This window comes from Culex quinquefasciatus, chromosome 2 (genome assembly GCF_015732765.1).
Source record: "Culex quinquefasciatus strain JHB chromosome 2, VPISU_Cqui_1.0_pri_paternal, whole genome shotgun sequence".
NCBI lineage: Eukaryota > Metazoa > Arthropoda > Insecta > Diptera > Culicidae > Culex > Culex quinquefasciatus.
Window position 1 is genome coordinate 128065819 of NC_051862.1, and position 24235 is coordinate 128090053.

Consider the following 24235-nt stretch of genomic DNA (forward strand, 5'->3'; position numbering starts at 1 on the left):
CTTGGTGATTAAAACAAAAAGTTTTTATTTTTGCAATTCATGTGCATAAAACATTTTCAAAAACCTCGCTGCAAAAACTTGGTTCGATCTTGGTTCGATTTTGACTTCACTCGCTTTGTATGTGGATGACAGTCGTGACGTATCCGTGGTTTTTTACCGTTGTACATACAAATTTACATGGAGCTTTAGGACCCTATTTTAGGAAACAATTTCTGGGCTTTTTTTTTTCTAGCTGAAAAATCGCGCAGTAACTGCACTGTAACTGAAAATCGCACTTTGCTGAGTTCGTTTTCGCACTTTTTCATACGATTTTTTCAGTTCGACTGCGATTACACTTTTTTGTGTAATCGCAGTCGAACTGAAAAAATCGTATGAAAAAGTGCGAAAACGAACTCAGCAAAGTGCGATTTTCAGTTACAGTGTGGGCAGAAAATCTTACTCGAGGTTTAACTTCATTTTGCATTTTTTACATCTAGATACAGTTCAAATCTAGGTTCAAAACGCTAACCCAAGTTTAACTTTAATTTGAGTACTCGAGAAATTACTCTTTTGTGTTGTTAGCGCCTGAATTTAAATAAGTACCACCCTGTGCTGTCGCTTTCATTTTTTGTTTTTATTGTTGTTGCCCAGTTGCTGCGGAGAATCGTCGCGTAAAAAGTGTTTTAATTTTTCCACAAAAGGGACGGTTCTAGTTTGCCCGTTGTCCACCCGGTAAAGGCTCCCAATCGAGATGGCAGACCCTCGTAACCCTCCGTCGTACGACGAAGTCATGTCCGAGAACCGCCAACCAATACGCCAAGGTATTTTTTCCCGACCTAATGAAATTTCACCACGTCCGGATGATGACTAATCGCTGCTTTGTTGTGTGTGATTCCCCCTCCCCCTTTTCCTATAGACACTCCAGCGGTCGTGACCGTCGCTCCGTCCGCGCCGTACCCTCAGCAGCAGTATTACCCATATCCGAGTGCTCCCGCGCCGGCGATGCAACCGTTGCCAAATTACGGTTCCATACAGAGCAGCGGAGTGAAGGTTCCGCTCCAGCCGGGTGTTGTTGTGCCACTGGGTCAAGCAACAGGTGCCGGAGGTGGTCCCAGCACGACGGCGACCACGGTGGTCATTCCGCAGGAAATTATCGTCGTCGGTGGATGTCCGGTTTGCCGAATTGGGATGCTGGAGGACGATTTCACCTGCTGTGGAATCTTCTGTGCGATCTTTTTCTTCCCCGTGGGCATCCTGTGCTGTCTGGCGATGAAGAACCGCCGGTGTTCAAACTGTGGGGCACAGTTTTAAAGGTAGGACGCAATCCATGATTTCCATCGAATCGCTGCTAGATCTGACGCAAATGATGAGCTACAATCATTGGAGAGAGGTTGCAGGGTAAGAGGGGGAATTTATTTACCGGAAATGATTTATTTTCCATAAAAATAGGCATACGGTTAAGTACCCACAACTCGACGATAATTGGAAAATGTTCCTCGCAGAAATTTAAAAAGTCTGCCTCAAAATTTCTACGGATTAATTTACCTTTACTAGTGTATGTAAAAAAACAAATTATTCAGTTTTTTATGATCGAGGAATGGGTCGGATTCCGTGTAAAAATTGCATTATATTGTTAAATTGGGATAAAACGAGCACCTGTGTATACTAGGAAGGTGCATTATGTGGTGTTAAAACGGCTATCAAAATGTTTTATTATAAATAAGCACCAAATAATCCATAGGAAAGAGCAATTTTTCAGCATAATACAAAATATAGTAATCAGACAAACTATGCTCTGATCTTGAAATATTGCTCTATGTTTTAAACTTTTATTTTCCGAAACTCCTGAACACCTGAAGTTGTCAAAATGCACCCAAATTTGATTCCAATGAAAAGGTTAATTTTTTTCAAAAATAGTGGACAAGTTTTGTTCTATCATTTGTTTGTTTCAAAGATATGGTCATTTTAAAACAGAGGTATTTTTGAAGAAAAAAATAATAATAATAATAATTGCAAAGTTTTGGCGGTGCCAAAAAAGAACGGATGGATAAATTTCACTGAAATTTGGGTTTCTTGCATGTTTTGAAAGTATAAACAGCTCCTCCAAATTTACCAACACATTCAAACCACTAGGTGCAACAGAAGTTGGTTTGTTTGCTTCAGAAATCCGCTTTCTCTTTCTCGCAATAGTTATTTATCATGCGACTTCTAGTTGGTTTATTTTAAATCAATTTTTTGAAAAATCTCAAAAAGTTTAATCTTTTAAATTTCAAAATAAATAAAAAAATTTTTGAAAGCAATTATTAAATATTTATTTTTTTGAGTTTATATTTTTTTATTTTAAAGGTTTGGAAAAATATTAAATTAAAATAATTAAAATGTAAAAGAAACTAAATTTTTAACAAAGTCATAATTGTTTGATTTTTGAACTACATTTTTCGAGTTTATAAATTTAAGATATTTTCCTATCGAGAAATCTCGAACGGGAGCCGAGAAAAATCATCTTACTGAGGAAAAGCTATAAAATAACTCAAAAAATGATCTTCTTAATTTGACGTCTCAGAATCGACTCAAGGAAGTATTAGACTACGACAAAAAAAAAAACAAACAAACTCGCAAACAAACAATGAAAGCTTGATGAACACTGCGACGCCATACGTCAGGCAGCTACCACGTGGTTGAAATATTTGCAAAAAAATACAAATTTGCTATGCAAAGATTCTGAATTCGACTAAATAATATCTGGATTACTCGAAATGATCATTTTTTAGTTAATAGAAGGTTTGCAATTAAATATTCCAGCCGTTTCTCACCCACGTGGTAGCTGCCTGATGTATGGCGTCGCGGTGTTCATCAAGCTTTCATAGCATGCTAAGAAAAATTTGATGCTTTTTGAGGGAAAACCGTTGATTCCGGAGACATCGGATTGTTTGCCGATGCGCCAGGTCTAGGGACAACGAATCCATATGCTCTCTTCGGGAAAAGTGTTCTCCAGACCATTCCCCATAGGCCTGACCATACCAGAAGTTGGCGCGTGATTTTCCGAGACCTGTACTGCCGTTCTACGCATAATTGTCCCATGTCATTTTTGGACGATTCTGACTTTTTATCATTTTTGAGCTTAGTTTTACGTATACTTTAAGAAAAACACATAAAATCTAGTACATTGTTCAGAAAATCATTGAAAACAACATCAGGTCTGTTTGTCCCATCGTTGAATTTCTACGCATAATTGTCCCACCAAGTATTTTCTATCACGAAATCATGAGTTTTACGAAGTATTTCATCTTGTTTACCTGTTTACCTGCAAGAGGATTACAAAATAAGGGTGAAAAAGTTAACCGGGGTGATTAGGGACATATAGGGCGAAGAGGGACCCACGGGACAATTATGCGTAGAAACACAGAAATCGATCGAAAAATTTCAATCGCGATTTTCTCAGTTGCCTTTTTTTGAACATGGGACAATTATGCGTAGAACGGCAGTGTAGGAGCGTTTGAACAAAAAGTTCCAATTTCCCATAGTAATTCCCATGTAAACTTTAACCCTGATGCGCGCAGCCAGTTTACAACCAAATGAGCTGATATTTGGCATGAGAGTCCCTCGCATGCCCTACAAGGGGAACCATACTAAAACTTGATCCGAGAACATTTTGAAAAACGTACCCACCCTAATCTATATATAAATCATGATGTCTAGTTAAGTACTTCAAAAGTTATGCTAAAAAACGATTTAGACTAAAGTCCGGAAGATTGTAAAAAGGACGTTTTTTGGAAGAAAACCTTCTTGTTATATATTATTTATTTTTTTGAAAGACCTTTCCAACGAGCCCGAAAGATTGAAGATTTGATAATCCCATCAAAAGTTATGAGCACTTAACTGCCCCTGATCGCATAAATGTCCCATATGCATTTTCATCGATTTCGAGTTAATGATGCAGTTTGGTTCAAAATTGTGTGCTCTTTCGAAAGAGCCTATAACATCCAGTACTTTGTTCTAGAAATCAGGAGGAAATCCAGTTTTTTCGCGAAAACTTAACACGTAACCTTTTGTATGGGACAAACTTCAAATGCGTTTTTCTCAGCTTGCTGTTTTTGCATATGGGACATTTATGCGAACATGGGCAGTTAAGTGATATTTTAGTACTTTTCAGATTCCGTATCTAAGAAATTTCGATGAAAACGTTTTCCAGATCTAGCAGTGGGCCCATCGTTAAAAGATCTTTTATTAAAGGGTGTAAAGTGAAAAGACAATTTTGTAAATTCCTTATACAGTCCAGACTCGATTATCCGAAGGTTTGTATGAGACTTCGGATAATCGAATCACGAGCAATTTTTTTTTCGTTTTTTTTTTTTTTCTTGTTTTAAATATCAAATTTGAGTTTTGCGACCCCATTTAAGTCAAATTTAAACAGTTGATAGCAGGGATGGAAAAATCGCAAAAAAAAATCAATTTCGCTTGCGAACTTTCTTCACCCGCGAAAGAGAGAGGAGGCAAATCACGCAAAATAAAATTGCTCCCGAAAATCTCCAAGAAAATCAATCTGCTGATGATTTTTTGTGAATTTCCTTGTCAGCACCACTTTATAATATTTATTTCACTTTGTTTACACACATTGCCCATCTACAAAATGTGACAGGTCATTTTTCAACGTGTGACGGTACACTTGCAAGTGTAGTAGTGAAAAGGATATTCCACCGAATAATCAAGATGATGATTTTTTTAGATTCTTTTTACCGATCTTTCGTGCGCGAGAGAGGAGAGCCATGCTCCTTTCGGATTTTTTCGCTTGATGAACTGCCGTTCTACGCATAATTGTCCCATGTTCGAAAAAGTGCAACTGAGAAAAACGCGATAGAAATTTTTCGATCGATTTCTGTGTTTCTACGCATAATTGTCCCGTGGGTTCCTATTCGCCCTATGTGTCCCTAATCGCCCCAGTTAGCAGTGTATCACTCCTTTTTGTGATCCTCTTGCTAAACAACAGGTAAACATGGCATAATGCTTCCTAAAACTAATGATTCCGTGTAAGAAAATACTTGGTGGGACAATTATGCGTAGAAGTACAACGATGGGACAAACAGACTTGATGTTGTTTTCAATGAGTTTCCGAACAAAGTACCAGATTTTATGTTTTTTTCTAAAAGTACACGACAAACTAAACATAAAAATGTTAAAAAGTCAAAATCGTCAAAAAATGACATGGGACAATTATGCGTAGAACGGCAGTGAACGTCCAGAGATTTTCTTTTGATGATGATTATTCCATCGCTGATTGATAGCCTATTAAATAATACAATGCATTTTTGGCCGTCATCTTGGATCTAAAATTTCTAAATCCTTTTAGCGTAGTTTAGAGGTCACACTTAAGCTTAACAATCAAAAATTAGACAACGGATTTTTTGTCTAGATTCGATTATCCGAAGTGAAATTTTTCCGAGGCCTTCGGATAATCGAGTATGGACTGTATACAGTATGAAATAGAGGGAGGCACCTTAAGGTGGATTAAGTTACGTTTTTGTGTAATTTTTATTTTTCCATAAAACATTTTGTTAATCATAAGGTTTGTGACACAGTCTCAAAAACTGAAATAAAATTTGCAGTAACGTAACTTGGCCGCATTTTTTTGTAATTCGGATTTTGGAAATTTGATTTCTGTGAAAAAATAACCGACAAAAACAATTTATGTGTCCCTATTTTTTCTGAATAGTCCTCGTCAATATCTAAAATTTGGCCGTAAAAACCAAAACGATCATTTTTTTTCAGAAGATACAGATTTTTGAATCTTCACATACCATTTTAATATGGACATCTGCCGTTGTCATTTATAAACCACGCTTTTTTCAATTTTCGTCAAACGAAACAGACTAGTTTATCGACTTAATTTTGCTGGGCGAGATGGGACGCCGTCTACTTTTAGACGATGACTCAGCACTTTCCACTTTTGCACTTTAAAAAAAACCAGATGGCAGCACGATGTAACGCCACGTCCTTATTGGTCAAGTTGATCAAAATAAAACTTTGCTAGTGTTTTCGAGCTCTGTTTAATGAAGGTGTCGACCTAAAAATAGATCCCGATGATGGTTAGACAACTTTTAACACAGGGAGCAATGATATCAAATTAAATTCAAACCTTTTGAAAAGTTTCAAAACTCGATTTTATTTATCCTTCTTTGTACATGCTTACAAGTGACCATCCTATGATACGCCATCCACGCATCATTGCTTCAGTGCACTCTATCCAGTATAACTTAGAGCTTACAAGTAGTTAGTTATGCGTAATTATAAGGGGGAAATAGTCTTTCCATATTTGCCAGGCACCCAAAAGTTGCCCGCAGCTTTCCGCATCACGCGCGACAATGCATTCGATAAATACACCTTCTTCTCGTATCAATGGTTTCATTTATATAGTTATAAAGTTTTTAAAAAATATATAAATTATTCGTAACTCAACAAAGTGTTTCGCGTTGGGTGGTTGGTTGGTTTCTACAAATCGCTAGCCAGCCGTTCGATTTCGTCGATGATGTAGTTCATGTCGGATTTGTCCAGGCCCGAGTTTTGCAGCACCAGCCGGAAGAAGTTGGGCTTGTCGTGGATGGGCTGGTAGGTGATCATCATCGATCCCTCGCGCATCATCCGCTCCTTGACCTTGGGGGCGACCTTGTGGAGTCGTTCGCCAAACTCGGCACTGTCCCGGGGAACCTGCCGCAGACCGGGCGGAACGTACCAGAAGCACACGTTGGTGCACTCGGGATTCTCGATGACCATCTCGAAGCCGGGCCGCGCCTTAATATTGTTGGTGAAATATTCCGCATTCTCAAACACTTTGTCGATGTGCTGCTCGAAACCGGAAGTGCCCTTGGCGCGCCACATGAACCAGAACTTGAGGACGTCGGCGCGGCGGCCACACTGGATGTGCTTGTCGCCGGTGTCGTACTGGGTGTCGTAGAACTTGTCCTTCTGGAACAGGTAGGTCGCGTTGGTCGAGTGACACCCGGACAGGATGCCCTCGTGGCGGGTCAGGAAGGTCGAACACTGCTGGGGTGCGGCCAACAGCTTGTGGGGATTCCAGGTGACGGAATCCGCCCTAGAACGAGGGGGAGAGAGAGACGCAAATTAAAGAGTGGAATTCTACTTCTGAACGTTCGGGAAACTCCCCCACCTATAGTTGACAACCTTGGCCGTAACAGACAGGTATTGCCCTGACTCTAATTGTACACCTTGTAATTACGCGTGAATAATGACTTCTCCTTAAGGTCTTGCTCAAACTTTCACGTTGGAAATCACACTAAAAAGGTTGACTTGTGTTTTTCCAAGTGATTCCCAACAATTCCTCACTGTGGGTACTTTTAATTACCCGACCCAAGCCAACCAAACCCGGTAGCGTTCTTGATCTTGATCTTCGCGCGTGATAATTGCAACCCGACGACGCCGTTGACATTGACCAAGACCACCACCAGTGCGCGCGGGTATAGCGTGAAATGTGCCACATTAGCCGTGGTTAGCCGCCGCAATCGCGAGACTCTGTGTCTGTGCCAATGTCGGGGCCAAAGCCGGGCAAAACGGTGCCGCGGTTCGGTTGGTTTGATTTAATGGTTGGAGGTAATAAATGGCGGGGGCTCAGCGTGGTAATGGTATGCGGGATGACGAATCATGCATCGAGGGGGAGCAAAGTAGTGCAAGAAAGAACATTCTAAAGTATATATTAATTAGATATGGCACGTGTTTCAGGATAAGATAAACGGAAGGGTTAAATGCAAAATTAGTAATGAGAGCGCACACCCATGTGCAACTTGATCCTTGCACATGCAGAACTATAAAGTTTTAAATACTATTTGTTTTAATATTTAAAAAAAAGCATCTTTCGATATCGAAAAGCAAAACAAACAAAAAATGCATTCTATCAAGGAAAATGACGATTCGATCGATGCGCTCGAGAATGTTAAGATAAAAAAAAATAATAACTCTAGACGAGCTATGGGATTTGTTATATTTATGGGACTATTCAAATAAAACTCTAGAAATCAATCGGAATCACATTCTGAGCAAATGTCTGATAATCTCCGGACTGGCAGAACCGATTTAGACCGTTTTGGATTGAGCCCAAAACATTAAAGATCTGCTAAAGTTATGAGCACTAAAAATGATGAGCTGGGCAGGGCAGGGAGATGTCATCTCAGATGATGTACGAGATGTATGTACGTACCGATTGCGTAATATTGAATGTTTGGCCCTTTTGAAATGTTAGTCTTGATTTGAAAAAAAATGAAAATATTGTTTTCGAAAAGATCGGAAAATTTCACGAATGTTTCATATTTTAACATTGTAAATCGAACCATTAGTTGCTGAGATATCGACGTTAGAAAATGGTGGGCTGTTTGGGTGAGACTTGGAAAACATCAATTTTCATGTTTTTAAACCTTTGCATGGCAATATCTCAGCAACTAAGAGTCGTATCAACAAAAATCAAAAATGCAAAATATAGAGAATTTTCTCAGCTTTTCAAAAATATTTTTTTTCAAAAGTGGGCAAACATGTGCACTAATTTAAAAAAATGAAAAACTGCGACTATTTTCAAAAAAGTCGCCTAAAAATGGATTTAACTTGAAAACGATGCACTTCATCAAAATTTCACTAAAGTACTTTTTGATTCCAATTTTTTTTTACATCGAAAAATGAAGTTGAAAAATTTTTGCGACCAATATTTCGATTTTTTGAAAAAAATGTTATTGATTCAAAAATTCATAACTCGGTCAAAGATTTTTTGCACAACCTGGAAATTTCTGAAAAGTTGGCATTTGATGTCCTCTAAAACATATCAAAAAATGAAAAAAAATAGTGTTTTTGCAAATCAAGTTTTAGTGACTAAAAGTTAAATAAAAAATCACCAAAAATTTTTTACCGTGTATCATTTGTTTCCAGTGTAGTCCATATCCATACCTACAACATTGCCGAAGACACCAAATCGATCAAAAAATTCCTTCAAAAGATACAGATTTTTGAATTTTCATACATAATTTTTGTATGGACAGCTGCCAAATTTGTATGGAAAATTATATTGACAAACCAATGATGCAAAATGGCTTTTTTGGGCATACCGAAGGCACCAAAAAAGTTTCAGCCGGATTTAAAAACACAAAAAAAAAATCGAGTGACCGAAATCTGAGAGAACTGCTCATGTTTGACCATACTTCTCTATGGCTTAAAAATTGCGGGCTTTTGTCCCCTAAAATATTTAAAAAAAAATCGAAAATCAAAAAAATACCACAAATCAACAGTCTGTATGAATACCTAAAACTTTGCCGAAGACACCAAATTGATCAGAACATTGAGCATGAGCATGAGCATGAGAGACCACCCATGGTTGCCCCTCCGTTGCTGAACAGAACCGTAATATCCTTTCAGCACTACTGATCATAGTCTTCGACGATCTAGTGGTGTTTCCCTTATCAACAGCATGTATGAATGCTCCGAAAAGATAAAACACCATGATTGCTAAAACTAGATCAGTTGCGAATAGGTAACAGTCATTGGCCACCAACGGTGCCCGCCATGTCAGTTTGTAGATCTCGATTTTAAGGGACGGGAATGTTAGTTAGCGCAGGTTGCTACTAGGACAGCTGATTTACTCTGTGCTTACACCCCACAAGCGCCAGGAACCTGAAAATTGGTTAGTAGGATAGGGTGCTTGGTCAGGATTCAACATAGAAGATGATGATGCGACCCAAAATCATAGTGTTTGTTGAAAGGTATTATATTTTATTCTCAAGGCAAACAATCGGATGCTGCGGATGAGACATATCTCGTTTAACTGTTGTTAAATTTTAAATGAAATGGTTTAGTCTTAGACAGCCGGCTGTGGAAAGATAAAGCCAAATAACGTTTATTTATAGAATGAGGTGTTAAATGCAATGCTGCAATGATAGCGTATTCTGATTTTAATTATATAACCATTTAATTCATAAATTTGTTAAGGAATAGACGCTACAAACTCAACCATCGAATGCCTTCCGATCTTCTTTCTGTTAGCTAGATGAGGTATTGATTTTCGTTGCCTCTCGAGCTACGATGCTATGGAGAGGGCTTAACACACAAACAACCGACGTCGAGCCCTCCGAGCTACGGAGCTATGGGAAGGTCTTTTCAACACAAAAAAAAGACTCGCGCACCACTCAACGTTCTTGATGAATCAAAATATTTTTTTACGCGATAAACCTAACGAACTCAACCGTCAAACTGTCTTCCAACCAGCGATGATGAAGAAAGGGCTTTAAGCAAACAATAACTCACCGATTAATATGAATAATTTTCAAGATCGATCTTGTTCTATAGCAACAGCGCAACTCACTCCTGATTTTCACGATTGCGAATACAGCACAAAAAGAACACCACAAAAATCCATCTCACAATCCTGAATTGTTTTTTTTTTTCACTTTGCACACAAACCCAACCATCCGCTTGCACTGACGGAACATAATTCACACAAAAGAGACGAAAATTATCGCGAAAAAAAAACAGGATTGCGCGTCCCCAGAAGCACTGCACTTATCACACCAAATTGATCAGAACATTCCTTCAAAAGTTACAGATTTTCGAATATAGTTCAGACTCGATTATCTGAAGCCCTAGGAAAAATTTCGTGATTCGATTATCCGAAGTCCCATACAAACCTTCGGATAATCGAGTCTGGACTGTATTGCCAAATTGTATGAAGACTTGTATAGGTGAACCAATGACACAAAATGGCTTCTTTGGTCATAGGGAAGGCCCCACAAAGTTTAAGTCAAATTAAAAAAAATACAAATAAAATCCATTTCCGGTTTGGGTAGAGAATTCCTCATATGCAGGCAATGATTTGGATGATTGCACAAGTGACGAACTGTCCCAACTCATGCCAATTTTGCTGAAACCTCATTCTTATATCACATGTTATTTTGAATTTTCATTTGAAAAAAGGGGCGGGGCATCTTTTGATTATGTTTGAAGTCGTTGATCTTACGAATCTTGATTGAATCGTCATTCCTGCATCAACTTAAGATCAGTTCTAGTTAATCGAAAACCGTCGTAAACGTTCTAGGAAGTGCAGTTTCGCGGTGATCGTTAAAATTGTGACGTTTTTTTGCGCATATCAGTTGCCATTGCATCCTTGCTGCTGGTCGCGTTTATCTCGGCAAACATCACAGGTCTATGCCATTTATAATAATTGTACGTAACTTGAACCAGCGGCGCCAACCACCCGGTGAAGGGAACTGTTGTTGCATTTTTATGTGCGGAGATTGGCTTGCGTTGTTCTACAGTTGATATGTTGGCATGTCTTAATTTTCGCTGTTGTTTATGGCTCACTCGGAAGCGCTCACACTGATGTATGTTTTTTGTTTCCTGGATCTAAAAACCTGTTTTGCATTTTGTCTGGGATAGGGTGCTCAAAAACTGGTTCACACGATTCGTTCACCAGAAACAACAGTCTGTTGAACTCTTATCAGTTCATTCACGTGAGGGCTCGCAAAAAATAGGGGATTGGCTTTTCTCGTGAGTTATTATCCAGGAAATGGCAAATCTTTTAATTAATCACAACTTACCGCTCGACACCCTTCAGCAGCGTGCGGTATTTTTTGGACATCAGGGCACCGCCTCCCCAGGCCGCGTCCACGTGCATCCAAAGGTCGTACTTCTGGCACAGGTCGGCAATCTGCTCCAACGGGTCGAACGCTCCGATCACCGTGGTTCCTGCCGTTGCGGATACCATGAATGGCAGAGCGCCCTCGGATTTGGCGCGCAAAATTTCAGCCTCTGTTCAAACAAGAGCAAGTTCAGTGTTAGAAAAAGCTTCAGCTTCAGCTTCGTATTGCATTGTTACCTAGGTGATCCGGTTGGATCTTGCCGACGGCATCGGTCCGGATCGGGTAGACGTTGTCCGAGCCGATTCCCATGAATGAGGCCAGCTTCTTGATCGAGTAGTGGGCATCCTCCGATGTGAAAATTACCAGGCGCGGAAGGGAATGTAATCCTTTTGTCTATTGGAAACGTGTAAAACAAAGGAAAGAGCACGTTAGAGAAAAAAATCTTCCAACTGTGAGAACAAAGAGGGCACAATTAGTAGTACCTAATGGGTATTTGATTTGTTGAATGAAAATAATTGTTGGGTGGAAAATGGCACAAAAAAGTCAATGAATGAGCGGAGAGAGAGAAAAAAACGGAATTCGCACATTCGATTTCAATCAATACTGGTTTACAGCTATACCGCTGTAATTGCAGTGATGTTGCATGATTGAGCTCGTCAAGCGTGATTGTTGTGTCGGTAGATCTTAATCTCGTTGCTCGTAACCAACCGCTGAGAACAAGTGAAACTGGATTTTTCAAGTTCGATTGTTTCGGTTTAAATGTGACACGAAAGATGAGCATTCATTCATAAGCTGATTACTACAACAACGTCTGACTTGCGGGTCACTTCATTAAACTAAGATAACGGCTTACGTTATTATTGTGAACTTTTACAGTCAAAACAGTTATGTCATTTATTTTTATTTGGTTCTTATGTGCTGTCCAGAAATGCTACATTTTTGTTAAAGATATGTGGAAGCTTGTTATTTGAGGCTTTAAATGTCCAGTTGAAATCCACTCTCTAAAAATTCATCAATAGATGAAAGGGGCTTTCCTCTATTTTTTATGTTATTTTTAATTCGATAAAGGTTGCCGGTGAGCAGTCTTTCTTATTCAACCCCAAATGGTATTTGAGGTTTACCTATTTTAAGTTGCACGGAAAACATGAAGTTAAAAAAATGCATACTCAAAATCCAATGAAGGAGGCATTAGACTATGACAAACAAACAAAACAACTCGCTACTACTTTAAATTTGTCACAGCGACATCTAGTAGACATCAACTTCCTGACTGGGATTTTTTTCACTAAAAAAAATAAATAAAATCTTACTATTGATCCTTGCACTGTATTTTGGATTTGACCCGCACTTTTCTCTCGCACTTTTGACAACAAAATTTCCAAAAACTTGGCAACCAGCAGTTGTTTACATTTCCAGTCGCAGTTTCCACCAAACTGGACATTCGCAGTTTAAAATTTCGATTGCTCATCTGAGCAACATCGACTCGCTATGATCATTTTTTGAGAAAATTTAAATTTTCCAAGCCAGTTTGACAAGTCGCAATAGTGCGATCGATAGCAATAATTAAGTGCGAAGTCATTTTGTAGAAATTCGAAATTTACTCACATTTTCTGTTTATTTATTTTTCATACGCTATAAATTGAACATTGTACGGCTGAATTGTGGTTAGCCCAAATCCCCAAATAGGTGTTGGATTGGACTAAACCGCGAGCAGCGCAAGCCAAATATATATGCGATTTTGTATGCGGAAAGCCTTTCAGTAATTGTCTTTTTTTAGTAAAAGTTTTATAAAAATAACTCACAACTGCTTTGAACGATCCCAAAATTAGAATGTTGCTTCCCGGGCCTAAAACAATAAATTTAGAGTATTTTCTTTGTTTGGCCCTCAGGGTGCCCGGACTAACTAGAAAAATGATTCATTTTTTTTTTAAATTTGATTAAAACATATGAAGGAATTTTCTGATCAATTTCGTGTCTTCGGCAAAGTTGAAGGTAGGTCCACCTTAGTAGCAAACAAGTTGCACAGCAGTTCAAACAACTGAATATTTGACTAAAAATGCTAAAACGACAGTTTTTAGAACTGGAACTGTTGTCCAACAAGTTTGCTATTTGAGTACTCTGAAAAATAGTTTCATTAAAAATATATATATATACAGCAATTCCCCACGAAAACAGCATGGTTCGAAAAAAGTTCTCCGATCGGGCTTAAAATTTTTCTGGGGGTTCCTTGGCCGAATTAATTAGACCTGTATTTTTTTCGTTTGGCCATTAGGGTGACCTACGCCGTGTTAGGGTGGTCCTAAAAATGGCAATTTTCGTCGATTTTCTCAAAAACCACTTTTTTCAAAAAATCATATCTCCGCGCCATTCCATCCGATTTTAGTTGTCTTAGACGCAAATGAAAGGTGATTAGTTTGACTATTTAAGAAAAATAGTAAGAAGTTTCAAAAATCTAGCGTATTTCAATTACGAAAATTTTGGTACCCTAATATGTATAGGTCATCCCTGAAATTTTTAAGTTATCGCCGTTTTAGTGAAAAAAGTCGATTTTTTCCCGTTTTAGCCATTTTCCCATTTTTGCGCGTGGCGCGTCGAAAAAACTGTTTTTATCTTCAAAAAATCGTATCTCAGAGTATCGAAAACATAACTTTACCACTTTTTGATATGTTATGTGAAATTTTCCGAGGAATCCGATAGAAATATTTTCAGACATAGGCTCTTTGTTCCCGAGACCTTCAAAACAGCATATTAAGTTTTCATACGACTTTTTCAAATGTTAAGCTAGATTTTTGAAACTTCTAACTATTTTTCCTAAATAATCAAGCTAATCACCTTTCTTTTGCATCTAAGAGAGCTAAAATCGGATGATATGGCGCGGAGATATAATTTTTGTTTAAAAAGTGGTTTTTGCGAAAATCGACGAAAATTGCCATTTTTCGGACCACCCTAACACGGCGTAGGTCACCCTAACGGCCAAACGAAAAAATGCGGGTCTAATTATTTCGGCCAAGGAACCCCCAGAAAAATTTTGAGCCCGATCGGAGAACTTTTTTTTCGAATCATGCTTTTTTCGTGGGGAATTGCTGTATATAAAGCATATAAATACATTTTATTTATCAATTTTTTAAATAATCCATACTTATCCAAATTTTTAGATATGTGTTCTAATAGATCAAGGCATTTCTTAAGCCAGGAAACAGTACGGCAAAAATGATGCAGCCTAGAAAATAATATGTTATGCAAAAAAAAAAACTTGTTCAGATCATTTCTGAATGAAAATCAAAATTACAATCATAAACACAACATTTCGATTTAAACCCAAGTAACTTTTTTCCAGGAGTTCTACAAGAGCTCTTTAAGATAGCTACAGCATAGCAGTTTGGACCGCGGTAGGATAAAACTCTCTTCAAGTACTCTTCCAAACTCCTGAAGAAGTTTTGAAGAGAATTTTATCCTACACCCAAACGGCGGTCGCATGATTTTGATGCATGGTGGCATGAAAGTACAGTATGTAAAAAAAGTATTTACACCCCTTGGGCACTATGCACATTTTGTGATGAAACATGTAAACAATTTAATGTTGACATAAACCTAGTACTACGTTTTGTTCAGAAACTCATGCCGAACATTTTGATGCAAAAAGCTCATGAAAAGATGTTTTCTATAAAAAGTTATATAACAAATACTATTACAAAAATAAAAAAGATGCAAAAAAAGTTTGTACACCTTCCGAAAAATTAACATAAATAAAGTTATTTGTTGACAGATCACCATAAATCCAGTCTCCCAACTCCAAATAGGCATCCTTGACTGATTAAAAAAATAATTTGGATTGAATATAAAGTTTACTAATTACTTAGTATAAAAGTTTATATAACTCTGGAAATTCTATATAAAACTTATCTAAACTTAATTTTGCAAACTTTCAATTTAACTAAATGTCAATATATTACCATAGAATTGCTAAATAAACATTCTGGAGTGGGTATAACACCGTTTTGGGGGTCTTTGTATCGCTAGAATAGATTTTTCGTTGGAATTTCGTACCAACCCGGAATTACGTCGTCGGAAAATCCACCGGCATTCGAACCGGTCCACAATTAACAACTCACCCTATGTGGCATCGGAAAGGGCATAAAATTTCCGATCTTTTGATACCCAGACATCTAGGTTTTCTATAAAACCCACGTTTTTAAATACCTAGGCAAAAACGTTGTTATGGTTTCGTTTGAGCAATCTGCCAAAAATGTATGGAATTTCGTAATTTTTGTTCTCGTGGATCAAACTTACTTTTTGCCCAGGTATTTAAAAACGTGGGTTTTATAGAAAACCTAGATGTATGGGTATCAAAAGATCGGAAATTTTATGCCCTTTCCGATGCCACATAGGTTAACTTGTGAATTGTGGACCGGTTCGGATGTTGTTTACTTGTTTTATGTGACTTTGCCAATGTTTTTTTTAAATGTATTTTGGCTGCGTTTTTTACTAACATTTCCTAAATTTTAAGTAAAATGAAGTATGCAGTATTTTTTCTAGTGTCCCAGACTATGCCTCTATGCATTTTTTTACAATTTAAATTATAATGGTGCATAAACAAGCAACAGATTGCAAAAGTGACTGTAAAAACATGAAAAAAATTAGACAGGCAAAATATAATGATAGGAGGTTGTAGAATAGATCAAATACTACCAAAAACAAACATAAACTAAACAAAATAAATGTAAATTAAAATACTACAATGCTAAAAAAAATCGAGAAAAAAATTTAGGCTGTAGAGGGTAAAAAACTTGATACAACACCTAAACATTTACAGTCGATAGATTGAAAGATCACAAGAAAAGCTTTCGTATAAAGGTTCAATAATCGATTTTCTATGATTATTCGAACAGACCGATTCTGTAAAACGGTCCGAATATGTAAGATGACTGTACTAAGAAACAATAGATATTTAAAATTGATGTTTTTTGTGTCACTAAAACTGCAATAATTCGTAAAATGATCTGATCTCATTAAATCAAAACAATCTATTTTGCCAAAAATGTCAATGAAAATTAAAATTCAAGATCACACCCCCAGCAATGCAACCGTTATACCGGAAGATCTGATTTCCATTCGGACTTTGTACTTCCTTTACCAAACGCTACACGGATGAGTAGGTTATTTTTAACCGGATAGGAAGCCAAAAAACGAGCCGGTTTTTTTTTACTGAACTAGTTCGATATCATATCTGTGAAACGGCACAAAAAAACTGCAAACTCATGCGGCTCTCAAGTGTTATTCAATGATGAGCTTGACATTGAGAATTGCCGAATCCACCGATCAACGGTATAAATCGAAAACATCAGACCGGTCGCGATCAATGACGCCGTCTGTCCGTTGGCGAAAACTGCACCGGCGTCTTCGTCGTCGTCCAAAAACAAGGAAGTGGGCACGTGGCACGAGCGATTTGGCGTTTGACTTGCTAATTTTGGCGGGGACCATGTCTAACGGTTCTAAAAAAGGTTGAGTTGAGTGTGTCTTATCCGGATGATGAGGAAGGTGGCGATGGCCATCGGGCGGCGGCGATCAACCGAGACTGTTCTACAACAAAGCACATCGAGTTAAAGGGTGTTGCTAATCGCACGGCTAGTTCGACATTCTAAGCAGTACTTCCAGCTAAGGTGTTACGCCCCTCCTCAGGCCAGGGGGCGCGCGCGCGATAATGAATCAATCAACTTTTTTGTTCTACAACAATGTCTGTGCCTCACGAGGCAGGTACCTCCACAACTCATTGAAGGCTCGAAGCTCTCGGACATGCTAACAAATCGATCAATCCATCAATGCCCATTAATGACATAATTAAGCCGGTAGCGCGCTGAAAACTCGCGTGTCTCGTCTAATCAAACGCGCGCGCGCCCCTCTTACTACTACAGGCTACAGGTGTTCCGCGAATCATGTTTGAACTATAGTAGCAGCAACTTGTCGATTGACAGGCTCGTGCCCGCAACTGGTTGAACTTTTTATTCCGTTCGACACAAGATCAACGGGTAAGATTTGTATCTTACTTCTGCCTTTTTTTTTGCACTATCAATACTAAAATTGACGCGTGCCGACTTCAACTTTCAGTTCATCGTAGTCGGGAAGTTATTATAGAATCTGTCGTTTTTTTAGGACGATGAATCAGTAATAGTTGACTTCACCGGAAATAAGACCTTGAATTAATAAAGATTTACTAATTGTTCTCTCTAGAGGAGTTCACCCTGTAGTTCATTGCCCGATCCCAATTATAGTCAGACTTTCACTTCGTTCAAGGCCCTCAATGCTTCTCACTTGAAATGGGAAGTAGCTAATAAGCTGAGTGTCTCCGCGTTGCTTGATCTGAGAAAAAAAACTCAACTACCATGCGTCTCCATTACATTTGAGTTTAGGGCTTATGACACACAAGGTATTTCGAGCGAATTCGAGAACTATAAACGCTATAAACACAATTGTTTTGCCTTCCCCGCCTTACTGAAGAAAGGTTATAAATTAGGTACTCGAAAAAAGAACTTCTTAATTTGACATCCTAGAACCACCACATATCGACTCAGAATCAAATTCTAATCAAATGTCTGTGCGTGTGTATCTCCGGACTGGCTGAACCAATTTGGATCGTACTGGTCTCATTCGATCCGTCTTGGGGTCCCACAAGACCGTAATTAATATTACGAAGTTTTGTAAAGTACTTCAAAAGTTATGCTAAAAAAATATTTTTACAAAAGTCCGGAAGAAAGTAAAAAATGTGGTTTTATAAGAAAACCGTCATGTTATACATTTTTAGAAAAGTATTTAAAAGACCTTTCTAACGAATCCAAAACATAAAAGATCTGACAATCCTATCAAAAGTTATAAGCACTTAAGCGCTAGTTATACGCTTTTTAGAGGGTGGAACTCAGATATTTTGATGAAAACGTTGTCCGGATCAATGCGACCCATTCTTGGATGGATAATTGAAAGACCTTTCCAATGCGTCTAGAGGATTGAAGATCTGACAACCCTATCAAAAATTATGTGCACTTAACTGCCGCTCGAAGCAAGTCCGTCCCATATGTATTTTTGTCGATTATGAGAAAAACATAAAAATGTTCTTGTATGAACTTCTACTTTAAGCCTATTTAATAAAAAAGTTATATTTGTTCTAAAAATTCCAAAATAAAAATCACTTTGGTGCTGTCCCATATGCAAAATAAAGGCAAGTCAGTTCCTTGTATAAAAATGTCTTACAAATCAACAGAAAAAAAAAAATGTGTAATTGTTATATTTACTCAGACTCCCAGAACTTAAAAACACAAAGTTTTTCATGTTAACGGTATATTTTGAATTTTGAAGCGTAGGTAATAGTCGAAAACCTATTCTGCCTTTTTTTTTCTCATGCATGGGATAACCACGGTAATAAAATAAACTACATACCATTGAACTAATATTCAATACAATCAGTACTTTTCCTTCTTGAATGAATAGCCATGGTCTGGTTCTGGATTAGGTTTCCCTTCCGTTAAACGATTCTGGATTACTCAATTTGAGGGCCCAGATATTGCAGCAGAAGAAATAGAAATAATACAACGTTGCTGGTTAAAATTTCGTTGCTGAAAAATTTTCTAGAATCAACCTCCAAATTAAACAAACCTGAAACAAACAAACGTTTTGATCTTTGATGAAAATAACTTGGAAACCACTAAAACAAACCAACAAATGACAGGCAAATTTATGTTTTAAATGTTCAAGCCTACCTTGATATCCTGACAGACCTGCCTTTTGATGGATAAATAAAGTCAGGTCAGTCCCAGCATGAGAATTTATCAAATTAACCTATAATTTTTAACTTTTTTAGGAATTTTAGGATAGGGGTACTTTTTGAACCAATGTTGAAATAATCGTTGAAAAAAGTAGGTAAAAAATGGTGATAAGAAATGTAAAAATAGGTGAAACATTTTCTGGGCTTCTCAAGGCGATATCTTAGCACTCACTTTTAATATGAGACGGACTAGATTGGAGCGGCTAAGTGGTAATTTAACACTTATCAGAGGCCGGATCTCAGATATGTTGATGAGAATGTTGTCCGTGCGACCCATCGTTGGATTGGTAATCAAAAGACTTTTCAACGTGTCTAAAAGATTGAAGAATGAATTTGAAGAAGGCACCAATCATCTGAAGGTGGACTGAGTAACGTTTTTTTTTAACCAAAACTAAAACTAAACTAAAATGTATCCTGAATATTTTTACCCCTAATGAATTCAATGTTTCTAAAAAAAAAAACATTATTCAAACATTTCTATGAAAAATATTTCCATCGGACTTTCATACTCAAACCATCAAAGTATCTTGAGTTTGTAGTTTTGGTTATTAAATTGTATGAACAACTAAATGCTAACAAATCAAAAAATGAGGCGCTACCACTATCAAAACAAACGTTTGGTAGTGTGTGTGAACTCCGTGTAAAAGGGGTGTCAAACTAAAAAGTGACCCCGTTCTTTTGACAACAGTTGTTGTCAAACCACCGGGGTTTGAGTGTACTAAGATAGTAATAAAAAAAATACAGGTTTCTCAATGCTTTAAATAAGTAGTTTTTCCATGTTTCTATGAGATTTTAAAGCAGACGAACGAAACTTGATCATGAATCAAGTTAGGTTTTAGGAAATTTTACAAGTCAACAAATAATAAATTAAAGCAATTAAAATCCATGTTAAAGAAAACTTTTGAATAAATTTAATTTCAATTTTTTTTTTCAATTCAATTGTGTTTTTATTAGAATTTAACAGTTCTGCTCCAGGATGTTACATTTGCAATTCAGAGATTTGGAGAACCTTTCAACTGAGATCAATTCATAAGCCTTTACAGGGAGGGTACATGTTTCTAAGTTTAGATGTTGCTAGCTGCGTGCTCTTTTAGGGAAAATAAATTTTGAGAAAAACCCCTAGATCTATAAATTTAATTTCAAAATTAAATAAATAAAGCAAGTCAGAAACTTTCAAATTAAATAAAAGATTACAAATAGAAAGTGCAACACACTACACAAAGTTGCTAATTTGGCTTAAATTGTATTGTTAATCAACATTACCAACGCAATAAGGCCGATGCAAATATTTAAAAAAGTTTTTGTCCCTCGGCCCTGGCCGAGGTCAAGGGGGGGGCAAAAAAATAAAAAAATATGAAAATTTAAATGACAAGCCATAGTCTTCACATTTAAATGAAAAAAGCGTTTTAAAATGCATTTTACACTAGTTCAGTTGTTTTGCAATAATTAGTTTTCAAAAAATCTAAGATCTGACAAAAATAAAAATTGTATCGAAAAAAAAGATTTTGCATCGAAAATTTTCAAAAAACCTTAAGATTTTTTAATAAACCCAAACATGTTAAAAATGATTTTAAACGCAGGAGAATGTATTTTAATTTGATTTCAGCTGGTTGCACTTGAATTTTCATTGAAATTTTGAAGTTTATTGCAAAAATTTTTTTTTTGCCCCCTGATTTTTCGGGCCAATTTTGAAGGGGGGGGTGACAAAAACTTTAAAAAATATTTGTACCAGCCTAATCAACATCTGTTCACCAAGGTCGCTCAAAAATATCTTCCCCCTCAAAAGGGATGCAACCCTTAAATAGCTCCTCTTTCGGTTTAAAATAGACGCGATTCCCTTTCGTGTGCCACTGCTAATTTAAGCAGACGAGAACTGAGATCAGATGGCACCCGCCAAAACTTTCGACGTCAACACTGTATAGTCTCGTCAGGTCTCGTCCCGACGAGACGTTTCAAAACAATTTCACTTTCAAGCGTGGCGCTCTTGCTCTTAACCACATGCTGGCCGCTGTATTTCACAGATGGCATATTTGTTGCGCCGAACCTTTCACCGACAATTACTTGCTTCTAGAACTTAGAACTTGTGTGTCCTAATCGTAATTGCACAATCCATTCTAAACTTTCACTGGTGTGACTCACCTTGACATCGGGCATGTGCTTGAAGCGTGCGCAACTGATGGCGTACCCGTTGGCCATCGAACCGCCGGGACAGAAAATGCCATCGCCGCTGCCGCCGGGGAAGCCAACGATGGTTCGCATCTCCTTCAGGACCACCTCCTCCATCAGCACAAACACCGGGGACACTTCAAAGGTATACACGCTTGGGTTGAGGGCATCGGTAAGGCATTGTCCCGCGAACCCGTATACGTCCACGGAGGAAAAGAGCTGGTTCATGAAGTATGGATGTCCAGTTTTGACCGAGTGGTCAATGGTGGCCCGGGCCAGCTCGAGCAGCTTCTCGTGCGAATCTGGTTCAGCCTTCAGGGAGAGATCGATTGAACGCTTCAGTTCCTCGGGATCAACCCAGTTGAGCACTTTGTTGCTGCGATCGGTCGCATTGAAAATGGCATTGTTGAGCACTTCGGACAGGAAGTCCGTCAAGAATCGCTGGTGTTGCTCGCGGTTTGGCAAACTGGCGTACCGCTTGGCGTTGGTTTTCATCTTGTTCTGATCTTCGTCCTTGACAGTGGTGACCGGTTTCAGCGAGGGTTTCTTCAACGGTTTCGAGGACACCACGTTTCCGGTGGTGCAAAACAGCTGCATATCCTCGTCCTCGGACACCCCAGCGCTGTCCGATCCACTGGACAGGTTCGCATCCTCGATGACCTGCAGAGCGACGTCAAACATTCCGTTGGTAGGCATCTTGACACACTCGTTACACTGTCAGCTTCTTTTGCACTTTCTTAAACTTTCTTCCAGGACACAACACAACTGACCAAACTAGGACTTGAGATTTCAAATTTTGAGAGAGCCTCCTTTACTGCTGCTGTAGCGAGCACTTCAATCAGTAACAGGAAGCACCTGAGAGAATGAGAGCCAGGACGGCCTGTTGGTCTTGTTTGAAGTAATCACCTTTCAAACTAAACTGCCGACTGCATTGGGTCTGCTCTTATATATCAACTGGCACGGGAACCCGACGACGTTCTATCGCGATGCCGACGATGCAGCAGCACACTCGTTGTCGGTTTTATTCTACCGCTCTATATGCCGACGATCAACGATCAGATCGAGAATGCCCGGCCAGACTTGTAGACGCGCGCGCTCGATCATCGCCGCCGCAGTGCAATGCAACCATTTTTCGCGCGCGCGCGATTTGTGAGAGTGCGAGAGCTGCACGGGAGAGGGTGAGCGAGAGAGGAATTTGAGCGATCGAGAGTGATCGCCGAATTTTAGCTCTCGCCGAATAAAAATTATTATTGAAAACGGATTTATTGATGATTTGATCACCATCATTATTATTGTTATATGATCTCTTTTTTTTAAAGCACATACTGCCGTTCTGTGAGGGCCTCGTGGCGTGGTGGTAGCGGCTTCGGCTTCCGATCCCTAAGTTGATATGGGGCGCGGCGTAAAAGAGGTTTTGGGTGACTCACCACACATAACCTTCGGACGCCTAGAAATGAGCAGAAACTTTTAACAGAGACCACAAAAAACCCGGGGGTCATTAAAGTGGATTGCTTTGCTTTTATACTGTCGTTCTACGCATAATTGTCCCATGTTCGAAAAAGTGCGACTGAGAAAAATGCGATTGAAATTTTTCGACCGATTTCTGTGGTTCTACGCATGATTGTCCCGGGGGTTCCTTTTCGCCCTATGTCCCTAATCGCCCCAGTTAGTAGTTTATCACTCTTACTTGTGATCCTCTTGCTATATATTAGGTAAACAAGACATAATGCGACGTACAACTAATGATTCCGTGAAAGAAAATACTTGATGGGACAATTATGCGTAGAAGTACAACGATGGGACAAACAGACTTGGTGTTGTTTTCAATGAGTTTCCGAACAAAGTACTAAATTTTATATATTTTTCTTAAAGTTAACAACAAACTAAACTTACACGGAGAGACCGGCCGGGGCAAATCTAAGAAAATCTTGGTTAATTTAACTAAAAGTATGGGTTAATTTTTTTACACAGCTTTTTTTCAACAATCGATTGTTGATTTTGTTAACCCGAAATTGCTGACCACCGGTAATTAAAATTAACTAAAAAAATACTTGGAATTACCATTTTTGTTGGTTAAATGGCCGAAAAAAATTCTAGCAGTCGACTGCTAGAATACTTTTTTCAGAAAATTAACTAAAAATTTCTTGTTTTCAGCTGAAATATTGTGGAATATTCTGTTTAAAACTGGCTGGGAAATGTTTTTCAACTATTTTTCAACAATTTTTTTTTTTGTTGTATCAACCGAAATATTTTTGCATGCAGCAAATCATTAGTATTTCATAACAAAACATTTCTTAATTAGACATAATTTATGTAAGTGTTGATATATATTTTCTTTAATTATCTAACGATATAGGCTGGGCCGAATTTCTAGCTATATTTTAACTATTGTCTTACTTGAATACAGAAAAATATTTGTACATGTAGTCAATAATTAGGTGTTGTTAGCAATATTTTTATTGAATTTGCAGTAAATTTTGTAATAATGCCTCACAAATTAATGCTGAGTGTTTTTATTTTCGCATTTATTCTGCCTAAAAATTTAACGTTTTGTACTAATTTGTTTTTTTTTTTTTGCATGAAGTTGTTAAGTTACTTTTAAAAAGCATCAAAACAAAACTTTTTTTAACTTGTTATTATAAAACATGTAATGTTT

General features: G+C 38.0%; 2 protein-coding genes across 2 annotated transcripts; one reads left to right on the plus strand and one right to left on the minus strand.

Moving 5' to 3' along the window:
- Window positions 1-609: 609 nt before the first annotated feature.
- On the plus strand, window positions 610-1713 carry LOC6042256 (brain protein I3). The gene is made up of 2 exons (XM_001851342.2): window positions 610-800; window positions 896-1713. Exons 1-2 carry the CDS (start codon window positions 731-733, stop codon window positions 1288-1290), a joined length of 465 nt encoding a protein of 154 aa, XP_001851394.2. The 5' UTR covers window positions 610-730; the 3' UTR covers window positions 1291-1713.
- Window positions 1714-6113: 4400 nt separating this feature from the next.
- Window positions 6114-22599, minus strand: LOC6042255 (cysteine sulfinic acid decarboxylase). The gene is made up of 4 exons (XM_001851341.2): window positions 21553-22599; window positions 11837-11993; window positions 11559-11769; window positions 6114-7066 (listed from the first exon to the last, which is right to left on the minus strand). Exons 1-4 carry the CDS (start codon window positions 22273-22275, stop codon window positions 6466-6468), a joined length of 1692 nt encoding a protein of 563 aa, XP_001851393.2. The 5' UTR covers window positions 22276-22599; the 3' UTR covers window positions 6114-6465.
- Window positions 22600-24235: the final 1636 nt, after the last annotated feature.